The sequence below is a fragment of the Papaver somniferum genome, chromosome 9, assembly GCF_003573695.1.
Source record: "Papaver somniferum cultivar HN1 chromosome 9, ASM357369v1, whole genome shotgun sequence".
NCBI lineage: Eukaryota > Viridiplantae > Streptophyta > Magnoliopsida > Ranunculales > Papaveraceae > Papaver > Papaver somniferum.
In genome coordinates, this window is record NC_039366.1 from 45679018 (window position 1) to 45692051 (window position 13034).

The 13034-nt window shown below is 35.0% G+C and overlaps 1 protein-coding gene across 1 annotated transcript; it reads right to left on the reverse strand.

The window, feature by feature from the left end:
• Positions 1 to 10180: 10180 nt before the first annotated feature.
• Positions 10181 to 12425, reverse strand: LOC113313562. Its single transcript, XM_026562352.1, has 4 exons — positions 11745 to 12425; positions 11450 to 11517; positions 11173 to 11352; positions 10181 to 10622 (listed from the first exon to the last, which is right to left on the reverse strand). Exons 1-4 carry the CDS (start codon positions 12406 to 12408, stop codon positions 10452 to 10454), a joined length of 1083 nt encoding a protein of 360 aa, XP_026418137.1. The 5' UTR covers positions 12409 to 12425; the 3' UTR covers positions 10181 to 10451.
• Between the last annotated feature and the right edge of the window lie 609 nt (positions 12426 to 13034).

The window sequence follows — 13034 nt, forward strand, 5'->3', positions numbered from 1 at the left end:
TTCATTTGTGTATAACAAGCTAGGTTCGATCTAACGGTTGAAATATATTACCTTGACTCTAATCAGGTTTTCATCTAACGGTGAATATTGAATGCTTTGTTACTAAGGTAACGTTGATTACAAACCCTGATTTGAAGACTGTATAAGGGAGAACTCTACCAACTAGGAAACCTAATCGCCACACCTCCCGTGTGACACTAGTTGCGACTAGAGTCGATTCTCCTTTAACCTAGGTTTTTCCTAAAACCATTACAGGTTAACGACTTAAAGACTTCATTGAGATTCTGAAGCCATACCCGATTATTTTCTATGTGGTTGCATGTTCTGATCTTACTTTGTTTTATCATGTTGAGTACTATCTTCTCTAAGATTTGCTCGAGATTTAATCTCCGTTATGTAAGATAAAAAGTAGTCACAAACATCTTCGTCTCATCGTCTGTGATTGCAGAATATCTTGTTTCGCTTCCATACGATTAATATTATTGTGAGGTGATTGATATTACTTGGTTTTTCTTTGGGAATATAAGTATGGTATATCAATTGGTTCTTGTTCACCTTGATTTATCAAAACACAGGACAAAACTCGTATGTGTTTCTGTGGGATATCTACTCAATAGACTTTTCTGTGTGAGACAGATCTGTTTATCAAGTCATCGAGTTTGGGTCGTAGCAACTCTTAGTTGTGGGTGAGATCAGCTAAGGGAATCAAGTGTGCATAATTCGACGTGGCTCAAGAGGCGTAAGGAACGCGACTATACCTTAATCAGTGTGAGATTGGTTGGGGCTCAACTACATTCCAGTCCGAAGTTAATTGGTAGTAGGCTAGAGTCTGTAGCGGCTTAATACAGTATGTTGTTCAAATATGGATTAGGTCCCGTTTTTTTTTTTTTGCATTTGCGGTTTCCTCGTTAATAAAATTTCTGATGTCCGTGTTATTTCTTTTCCGCATTATATATTTATATAATTGAAATATCACAGGTTATGCATAGTTAAATCAATTAGATAATCCAACCTTCGGTTGTTGATATAAATTGAGTGACACTTGGATATTGATCTTTGGTACCATCCAAGTTATTTCTCATATTAATCCGGCTCACAGATTTCTATCTGTTCGATTGCAGATTGATTTGAGAAATCGAGATATAACTCTTGGATGTATTTTCCTTGATTGAGTCTGACTGTCTAGTTGATTCTCTTGGAAATATATTGGAGTTATCCATACAGATTGCCTAAACGAAATATTAGGTGTGGTTGTTAGACCCATGGTTTTTCAATTTGTATCAGAGCAGGAAAACACGTTTAAGACCTCATAAGTCTGTGTTTGTAGCAATCTGATTCTATGGACAATTGTGTTATCTCAAGCAACGCATCCCAGAAACGTTTTGACTTGGTTCAAAGCTCTGCTTCTCCTGAGAAATCTTCCGCATCCTCTCCATGGTCGGAAACTGTGTATAAATGAGAAATACGCCTGGATGAACAGTTGGATGATATATCAGATGAAAGTGATTCATAATATAGATACGATGTTAATGAGGAAGTCTCTCAATATATCAAGCTTTTTTACCATCTCATAAAGAAAAATAAGTCAACATCTTGTTTGGATGAGTTTCTAACTCCTCTCCGTCTAGAAAGCAAGAAAATGAGAAAGCTCTTTAAAGGTTATTATTGTGGATATAATCTCTTACAATCCATTCTTAAAGACCGAGAAGAATATGTGCGTTCAAAGAATTCTGAATATGAAAATTTTCGTCAAAATCTCTCCAAGTTTAAAGAAGAACTTGATGAATCTGAAGCAAGATATGACTCTCAACAAAATTGTTATAGTGGCAGAGAAATCGTTTTTCTCACTAAAGAAAAACAATTAGAGACTTACCTAAAAGCTGCTCTTGATAAGGTGAAATCTCTGGAGGAAAACTTAAAAAAATTCAATGCTAGCTCGACGAAATTATCTACTATGCTGGGAGCATGTAAAAACCATCGTGATACACGAGGTTTGGGATATGAAGGAACAGACGCTCCAAGCTGTGGTATGATCAATTTTGTCTATGATTAATGAAAACCTCTAGCAAAAGAGTTCCGCTGATGGAAAAAGTGAAACTTTACCTTCGGCTGCAGAAGTTTCAACAAACAAAGGTTGTCTCCCTCCTAAAACTAGTCATATGATAAAAGCTAATAACTCTCCATGCAATTGTTATTATTGTGGCAACAAAGGTCATCTTGAGAGGAGATGTCGTTTTCGCTTACGAAATGAAAAACTTCATAACATTCTTATCAGGACGTCTAAGGAAGTAATCAAACTGGTTCCTCATATTACTAGTATTAACTGTCCAACTCTCAGGCAAGAAAAATGTTGTGATGAGCCAACTCTTTCCTGTAAATATAACACAACGACTTTGTGTTATACGAACAAATGACTGCCTTGTTGATCCAATGAGCAAGAAAACTTCTTCAAACTTTCTCTTATCGGAAACATTATCATGTTATCGGTTAACATATTCTAGGTCTAATCTTCGTAAAAAACTAGACCAAAAAGATTGACTAATGTTTCACAAAACATTTTGACATTATAAAATGATGTTGTTTTACATATACGAGTATACTCGGCAGTGGTAACCACATGAAAAAAATATAGAAACCCAATGCCTACAATAATCTTTTGTTCAAGACTATGTTGAACATTTTGTGCATCATACTGATGATTAAATAAAGGAGGTACCCAACATAGACCTATAATGATCTTACTATCAAGTTGTGATCGATGCAGATTGACATTGGAAATCTTGATTTGAATACACACATCTATGATTGAAATAATTGTGCATCAACTTCGGGTGATAATATTCTTCCACTAGTTTGGCTTCAGAGGGTTAGGTATTTTCCCCGTATAATACAACATGGTTTTTCTCTTTCTTCTAGCCTCATCTGACTTTTCATCCTATTATTCGATTATCTGCAGACACTTTAGTTGTTGTTCATGATAGTGGTCTATATCCACTCGATCCCCTTGTCAGGAGAAGTAAAATTCTAAAAAATAATAGATTAACTTAAAGTAAGATAAAAGGAAAATAAATTTGAAATATACGCAAAAAAATTCTAAAATCAATTTGTGTAAGAAAGAGGTTTGAGTTGAGAGCAAAGAATACATAACAATTTATTACAACAGTAGCTGATCCAATAAAAAATGATGTAAAAAACAGTAGTTGACCCAAATAAAATATGATCAACAATAGAAGTTGATCCAATTTATGGGATCAACAACATCAGTTGATCCATAAAACTGAAATGCTGAAACAAATAAGTGGAATCAACAACCTAAGTTGATACAAGAAATTATTTGCTAATCTGAAAATATGAATGCTAACTATAATTGTTGTTGAACTCTGGTTGAGAAAAGATAATGTTGAGGAGATCACCAAGGACAAAAAAGAAGCATCAAGAAGAAGATGTCCCGCAAGAGATTAAGAAAGCTAAAGAAAGTTAAAGAATCGGGTGCATGGAAGTCGAAACAACTTCATTGTTTAGTTACTAACTGTATTCAAGGACCAATTGCAAGACACAGTTGAACAATTAGACTAGTGTAGGTCTGTAAGTGCTAGCTAATATAGTTTGTTCATGGTTTGAAAAGAAAATCTTAGTGTAGTTTGAAAAATATCTTAGTAAGTAAATGTAAGTCTGTCTAAGATCTGAACAAGTTAATTGCTTTGTTACAAATTATTGGTTTACTAAAAAAAACTTACTTGTTACCGCTATCTATTATGAATGATTGGTGTTGGTTTCTTATGAAGTGAATAAATGTTAGCATTGAAGATTGCAGGTATGTATATCCGGAAGAGTTCACTTATGTATACAGATACAACCATGCAAATATTATCTTATTTTTGAGTGTCAACAATGGAAGTTGACCCTATTGAGTGGGATCAACAATGGAAGTTGACCCAAAAAGGTGGAACCCAGGAACAATTTTCCAGATTATAGTGTCAACAACCAAAGTTGATCCCTTTAAGTGGGATCAACGATGGAAGTTGATCCACAAAAAATGAGATCAGGAGTTGATACATTTTAATAAGTTTGTTTATTGTGAAAACCAATAAACCTGGAAACTGCAAACTGACATATCCTTAAGAAACACAAATATAACATTCATAAAATAAATCAGAATGTATGTCATTAAAAACATAACAAGTCCAAACCAAAAAGCATTAAAAAAAGAACATCCAACTAATGTGAAACCTAAAAAAAATGCAAAAAAATGCTGTAGTGAATAAACTTCTACACATCAATCCCTTCCGTGATGCATTAGTGAATGAAAAACCTCAAATCTAAATCATGATGAATGACATTTGAGATCCCATCCATAGTATAACCAAACAGTATGAGGTATTCAGGGACATAAGGCCAGTATTGTTTCACCACACTAATCATCTCATTGAGAGTAGCTGATTCCGAAACAGGATGCGAGACGGTCAGATTGCAAAATGTGAACTCTGCAACAACCATCTTTGGCCTGCAAAAACCATAAGATATAGTGGTGCTCAGAAATTTGGATCAACAACCAAAGTTTACACAAATGTACTGAAAGTCATCACATTTTTTTGAGTCAACAACCACAGTTGATCCAATAAATATGTGTAAACAATCAAAGTTGATCTAATAAATATGTGTAAACAATCACAGTTGATCCAATAAATCTGTGTAAACACAAGGATCAACACTCATCAATAGAACTGATTCATCAACAATGAACACAAATCAAAGCTAAATTTCTGAATTATAAACATAAATTTGATTCATGAGATGTTGTAAGCAAACCACATTACGAACAAGAAAAATCAGAAAATGAGAAAAATAAAAAAGTACCTGTTTAAGAGATGAATCAAGATCTCGAGTTCAAATCGACGAATCAATCTGGAAGAATGAACACAAGTTAACGATGTCTGGAACAAAAAATCAAACTCAAAAATCAAACATGCAAATCAAAGATCAGATCTCGTCAAGTTAAGATTCAAAATATGGGCATACAAATCAAAGATCAGATCTCGTCAAGTTAAGATTCAAAATATGGGCATACAAATCAAACATAGATATCTACGAATCTTCAATTAGGAATCAACATTACCAATTTGTTGAAACAAAATCAAATCTCGTAAATTCTGTCGATTCCGTTGGTGATGAATAAACGACAGATCTCAGATTTACAGATTGCTTCAATTATGAATACACATAAAGTATAAGAAGGAGAAGAGTAAGAAATGTCCGAAACAAACACCGGATTTTCAGAAATTTTTTCGAATTTTTTTCGCGATCTCAAGCTCTGGCAGAAGAATTCTCTCTTTCTTTCCGTTTTTCTTTCCATTATTAACTGAAGTTTAATTTAGATTACTAAATATGTATATGTGAGTAATTACGTAATGTTGTATAATCCTTAATGGATCCCCGATGGGCTTTGGATTGAGAGATATATATTTATTGTGTGATAAGGTTATTTGTGAAGTCCATGAAAAGGAGGGACAATTATATGATTCCCACAAATAGTATTACTAAATAGAGCTATTGGAAAAATAGTCGTCGCCAATATAGACATTTAGCGGTTTTGCCGCTAGGCAGTTCCATTGCCAATCGGCATATCGTCATTTTCTTTTCCGTTTCCATTTTGCATATCGGTCATTTTCCTTTTCGAATTTTACGGCAATGGCACATCCACGTGGATTCTCTGAATTTGAACTAAAAACTTTATCCCGACCCTTGAAATCAATTCCTCGTTCAATTTTGCCTTTTGAGTCCTAACTTTCAAGCCTCTTGGTCCTTCTGGAAAATGGTCACGCTTCACCACCTTAGTCTGTTCGTCTGTGATCGGTTTCTGGACCAAATTTTTGTTTTTAGTAGAAATTACCAAATGGATCCGAATATTCCTGCTCTGTATTCTGTTGTACAAATTTCGAAGGAACCAAGATTTTTTTTTTATTTTTATGGAAGGAACCTCACGGGCGTACATCTGTATGCTAGTACAATCCAAGTAACCAAGATATTTCAAGAATCCAGACTAGTACATGAGCATCACATGCCCAAAGCGGGCAGTGTAAACCCAGTGTAACCTGAAGTTTAATATGAGCTGTTTGTATAGTGTCCGCCTCTGATTGATCCAGAGCTGCGTGGCCCCTAGTCTGGTTGTTTATTGATTTTAACAGTGACAGGACGGTTCTGAATGATTTAGCAAAGGTCGAGTCAAATGCAAAAATCCCAAGATATTCTTACCCTTTGGTCCCACCGTTATCACAACATTTTTGCTACTTCTCTTGTGTTTTAGCTAGCATGTGTTGTTCTCGTAGGCTCCAAGTGCAAAGTACAGAGGGACTTCGTTCAGTTCCTAGTTAGCAATTCGGGATTCGGCAAACGTACGAAACGGCAAACGTACGAGTATTATCGAAAATTCGGTCAACGGAACGTGATTCGTCAATAATTCGGAACAGCATACGTACGTGTATAACTCGATTTATAAATATGAGTTCGGATATGAAAATTCGGTATCTATATAATAAATAATTAATATTTATAAGGTCATAGACTAATTTTTATGCATACATGTGAGTTATTTAAAGAAAAAATAAACTTAATATAATGATATTAATAATATATACAACATTAGTCATAAAGAGGACGTGGTATAGTGGTTTAGATCTCTCTCACCTTCACCTTCAAATCTCTTCTGTCATTTTTGTTTCATAAAAATTACAACAACGTCTAATATTGAGCCGTGTATGTTTGGGAGGCAGTAAAACCCAAAAGATAGGACCTTTGAAAATATGAAAGCTAAAGAATTTCTGGCAAATTAAGCGGACGTATCATTCGGGATACATAAAGTTCGTGAACAATTCGCGAATAATCCGGAAATGCCACATAATACGCGTCTTGGGTTCGGAGTTGCAAACATACGTGAATAAAACGATAAAATTCGCGATACGGAAAAATTCGTGAATTATTCGGGAACTTACTAACTAGGCTTCAGTTCACATTCTTAACAAGGATTAATGTTTCTGAGGAGTTATAATTTCTAGGACAGAGATAGGTGTTAACGGCAGTCACGTGGCTGTGTTGAAGGAAAGGAATACTGGTTTGGGGATCGAAATCGGCTAAGTCGCCTGAGATAATTTGGACCATAACCTCCCGCCTCCTTTGTTTTTTTTTCTTAGGGCACCAACCCTCAGCTGAAAATACTACTTCCGCTCGTATATTTTGCCGTACTATTTGTCTTAGCACGTAGTTTAGAAATGGCGACATTTTGTAAAGTGGGACACGTTAAGTGTTGCCGGGAACAATCGATAAAGTACCCTGCCACTTTAGCAAGATTGCTAATGGGGTGCAAGGATTTTCGGGGTCCAAACCAAGATAAAAACTATTTTGTCCTATATAAAAACTATTTTGTCTTATTATAGTTTTGGTACACCCCCACTAATCCTAGCACCCCCATTAGCAGCCTTGCACTTTAGTACCCATAAAAACAATGAGCCCATCATATTGAAATTTGTTAAAGTGTCTTTACAATCGGAAAATGGATCATTTGTCCAAATATTTTTAAAACATGGTTCAAATGGACGAGTAAAAATTAGTATGGGTAAAATGGACACCAAAAAAATAACAAGAATGAAACTGGATTCATCCTGACTTAAACTTAAAAAATAACAAGGATGAAACTGGATGCATCCTGATGTAAATTAAAAATAAGAAAAAATATTTGAAAATGGGTAGGATGAAACTGTTTACATCCTGGCTATTTTTACATTTTTATCCATTTAAACATTATCAAAATCTAAATGTCCTTTTCACCCAGAAATTGTTGATTTTGGTCTTTTAAACTAATTTTGTGCTTTACAATTAGTTTTTAAGACTAGTTTACTTTACATACTTACCCTTTATTTATCGTCATATTGATTTTCTATATTATTTTCAGTTTTCCGAACCCGGTTTATGATATTTACACCACCTCCGGGTTCATTACATCATTTCCCAAAAAGGGTATCATTCCCAAGTGTTTTGGGGTTTTGGGTTGGTGGAAAATCGACCTTCTACAATATTTTTCATGTTCGTCGAACCCGGTTTAGGATCGTTACGCTGCTTTCAAGTTCGTCGAGCCAGGTTTAGGATCGATACACCCAAGAATTTTAAATCGTGAATCGAATTGTGACTCAATTTTTATTTTTAAGAACCGAGTCGTATATTAAATCCTGAACCGAAAATTTATGGTTGATTACTATATCGTTGTATTTTAATACGTATGTCTATAAATATCATTGAACTAGATGAAAAATTTAATAAAACTTTTAAGTTTTCATCTTTGATACTTATAAATTAAAAATACGTTCAACATAATTGTAAACATGGTTCAGTGGTAAAGGCTACACACCTACAAGCTGGAGGGTTCGTGTTCGTTTCTCTACAACTTTTAAGTTTTTACTAACATAAGAAAACCAAGAAGTTGACTTCGAATCATTTACCCTCCCCACAGAGAAGGTGTAATTTAGAGGTAAATAAGACTTTTAATTGGAAAGATAATTGTAATCTAGCATTTGACTGGATGGAATGTGCTTTTCAAGTAAAACGGGATACTTTAACAAAGTTTCAAAAATCACATACTTTTAACAAAGTTTCAAAAAGCACAGATACTTTTGTTGTGGGTTTTTCAACACAGGGGTACTTTATCAAAATCCCCGTAGTTTTGAAACTGTGACAAATACAATCTCATTAAAACTGTCATCTGGCCCTATAATAACGCTTATGGAACGTGAATATCTATTTTAGAATCCTACACCTACATTCCTTGTATCGTCAGCCACCATGCAGTGCACGTGCTCTTGACTTGCGTTTGTTAGAGTCGAAAGACTTTTGGGCTCCGAGAAAACTCACGAGACTGAACTTTTAGGTTCAGTTCAGACTTCAGATTATTAAACAAGTTCCAACATGCATTTATGATCGTTACTAAATATTTTGTAACAGGTGTAAGCGTCACAAAACTTTTTATTCTTCAGGTAGATGGCCAATTTTTCACATATTATATGGAAAATAAGAAGTTTCTAATCCAAAACAGAACAAAAATGGCTGAAAAAGGCGAATCCACGTTTTCATTTTAAATGTATAAATTTATCTTCCTTCAAATTGGTTATATTTCTAATTTGGTAACCTATAAAAATGCCCCATGCGTTGGGTTCGCCTAGAGTACCCCAAACCTATCAGACGGCCCTGGTTCCAAGCATTAAGTATTCTCCTAAAAGGGTCTGGACCCTTGTTCTTGCTTGATCAAAATCTAACATATAAATTGTCTTCGAAATTATTCATGGGTTATCTAAGGTAGAGCTTATTTTTGAGTGACGAGCAATAATTTGGTTTACTTGTAGTTGTACCCCATGTTTTGGAGTCTTGGACTCAAAGTTGGTCATCCTTACATGGAAGTCTGTCTCCTGCATAAATGTGGGTGCTCCACAGACAATTGGGCTCACCCATCCTAAAACACATAGGTCGTCGACTGAAAGGTCCACAAATCACGGACGCATGATACTGTTTGTACACAATCAAGAATGATGCATTCCTGATAATGCCAGTTTACTTGAAACATAACAGCCCTGATGTGGCCTATAAGCAAAAACAGGAATCAAGAAAGCCTAAAATTAGTGCATTCATTGGAAAGTAATGGGACATCAAGGACTTTGCAGCTCATATGGCAGCTACTTTTCTTGTTTACAGAAAGGAACTCAGGTGAAGTCTATTATATATATAGGAACTCGTATGAAATACTCCCTCTTGTTTTTGGAAAAGAGATACTTTCACTTTCTCATTTTAGCCTAAAAATAGACCAAATTGAAAAAGTGAAAGTATATCTTTTCCAGATAAGGATTATGAGAAATCAGAACATGCAATATTCAGTAAAAAAAAAAGCTTCCCGAGGAGGATCTTTTGACAACAATCAGAAACTCCAATCATAAATGAGATTCCACCAGAAATGATTATAGAAGAGAGAGGGTTTGCATGCTAAGTTAACTAAGCAATAAGCAATCTACAAATTATGATTCCCAGCCTCAAGAGTTTTGGATATTATCAATATTAATGTACTAAGAAGCACAACAGATTCCTTCAGATGTGGGAGTATTTGGTGGGCAACCTTACCCATCACCATTAAGAATACCAACAAATATATCTCTCTAGCTTCCTAATAATATTAAAACAGGTCAATAAGAATAAAAGTAAGTGATAAAGAGACGGGCAACTAACATTTGATGGCAGTCCATGCTATAACAAGCATCACAACAGATGTCAACGTACATGGCTTCTAGAGAAGAGTACTGAAATTACAAATGGCAGTATTATATGTAAAGCAAAGTGTGTCGTGCTTTATCAAGTGTGATAGCCGATACATAACAATAAATGCATACTAGCAAATGATGACAGGGAACGTAAAGTTAGAGCTAACCCATCATAAGTTCAGTATCACGGATAATTTTCATCGATGGAAGTACTATGGCAGCCACCGGTTTTTGCTCATATCCACCACCCTCATCAATTATCAGTCTAAGTCCTTCAATGTAAAGCTTCCCATGGTGACCACTCACCACAACTGTTGGCTTCTCTGTTAGCTCCTGTGGATATCAAAACACACATCAAAAGTCACAATTTTAGTACTTGAAAAAAATTGTTGAACATTTTCGGAAATATAAAACTTTAGCTGCAGTACTACTAGACATAGATTTGTTTGTTCAGCCGTTGATTGATAAAACACACTCAATACATGCATATTCTAAGTAGTAATGTCACTTGTTGGTAATTCATTATGGTAATTTCCAATCAAATAAAACATTTGAGTAATTTATCAGTTAACATAATTTCAAAAAAAAAAAAAAAAAAAAATCTTCATGCATACAACAGTTCATTCGACAAAACTCGCATAGTTACAAAGAGCATATACTAACTTAAGAGAACCGTATAGTTACAAAGAGCATATACTATCTTAACAGAAAGGCATAGTATAAGCATTCAATACGGATGTCAATGCACAACCGTAAAGCTCACATTAAGTTTGTGAAACTAAACAATTATTGTTAATGTCCAACCAAAAAAACTCATACATGTAGTTATGGTTTGAAACTAAAACTTGGAACCAACAAATTATAGAGATATGGAGTCACGCACCTTTGGGATATCCCATACATCTTTCCTCCCACTAAGAGCTGCCACTTTAGGAATCTTAGTATCCCTAACTTTCAAAACTTTCAACTGCTCCTCAACCCCTTTTGCCTTTTCAAGACCAGCATGTACGGCTACAAGTTTACAATGCTTTTTCTCCCCTGATATCTCTATACATACATCATCCTGAAAAATAATAAACACTATATTTCAGACGTTCTTCCAAAGACAACAAAAGATCAAGTTCTATCTAGTTTAATATAAATCAGTTAGAAGACCTCACCTCTTCATGAACCCAAACCAAATCTCTGAGAAAATCCTTGTGTTTATCAGGTACTGCATTAACCAGCTCTGTATAGATAAACAAACTTACTTTCAATAACCAATAATTTTTCTCTATTAAAAAAATTGAGCACCAAATAAACCAAAGACAAACAATCATGAAACAGGCAGATGCCTCCAGGATAAAGTGGTAAAGAAGTTGAGTGCTATACCCAGGAGTTAATTCAAAACATTTCAGCATTATAATTCATACTAACTGACCAAAAAAAAGAAAAAACAATTATCAAACAGATTACCTGCAGAACCATGAGGGACCTTATAAGATTCAAAAGTAGGCGCAGCATCATAAATAGAACCCTTATAATCCATTCCTTTAGAAACATTATATTTATCTTTAATCAAACCAGCCCATCTTCTACCTTGAAGATGCATATCCTCATACCCCATCCCTTTAAACCAACCTTCTCTTTCTTCATGTTGTTCATATTCTTTCCAAGTTTCTGAAAATGGTGATCCATCAGGTGGTGATGGGAGTACTTTAACAAAAGCTGAAAAAGCTAAATCATGATTTCCACAGAGAAAAACATGGGTTTGTTTTGGGTATCTTGATGGAAGAGATACTAAAAAATCGATCACTTTTCGAGTATCTGGACCACGATCACAATAATCACCTAAGAAGATAATTAGAGATGTCTGAAATGAATTTGGATTGATTAAAGCTTCAAGATTGGACCAGAGATTTCGAAGTTTAGAGTAATAGCCATGGATGTCTCCAATGCAACAAACTGTTCTCTCTTCTTTCTTGTCTCCCATTTCTTCTATTTTTGGTCCTGAATTAAGTGGAACGAGGGATTCATATAGGAGATCGTGGTCCTGAATTAAGTGCTTATGATGAACGAGGGATTCACATAGGAGATTGTGGACCTGAATTAAATGCTTATGATGAACGAGGGATTTCATACAGGAGATGGATAGATTCGATACCAACTTGACCTGTGCATATCTTTACACTCTATTAACACCGTTGAGTATGAGACGGTTTAGATTCCAAATGCTAAGTTTCCCTGGACGACCTTGTTTGGATGGTGATTTGGGCAATCGTCCATTGACCACAGGTTTCAGAATACTCCAACATGGCTAGGTTTCCGCAATAGCTCATGTAAGAAGTGGGAATCATCTAACTCCTTTAAAATTCTAAGTTCATAAGGCTCCACGTTGAACGGTAACCCTCACCCATTCACAGAATTGTTCCGTTTTACTTTTTCTCAAAAGAGAGAAAAAAGAGGAATTCCCGCACAAATTTCGCCCACAAAATATAAAACCAAAAAACACACATAACAAACCCAAAGAACCGATGCTTCTTTTTCGCTCACAAAACATTAAAAAAAAAACACAGAACAAACCCTAAGATATTCTCTTCATGCTTTCAAGAAAACGAAGAACAAACCCTAAAAAGGAGAGTTGAGATCAAGAGGAGTCTAACGCAAAAAAAATCTCTTTTGCTATACAAGAGATTTTATCAAATATTCCGTGAGAGTTTAATCTTTTTCAGAATAATCAGGCAACAGATTTCGTGAGAGTTTAAT

What these genes read in the sequence shown, in the direction of transcription:
- LOC113313562 (XM_026562352.1), bottom strand. Translation starts at nt 12,408, where the DNA reads ATGAAATCCCTCGTTCATCATAAGCATTTAATTCAGGTCCACAATCTC. An exon ending in TGGTTTGGGTTCATGAAGAG is followed by an intron (nt 11,353 to 11,449) that starts GTGAGGTCTTCT and finishes ATTATTTTTCAG; the next exon opens with GATGATGTATGTATAGAGAT. An exon ending in ATGTATGGGATATCCCAAAG is followed by an intron (nt 10,623 to 11,172) that starts GTGCGTGACTCC and finishes TGATATCCACAG; the next exon opens with GAGCTAACAGAGAAGCCAAC.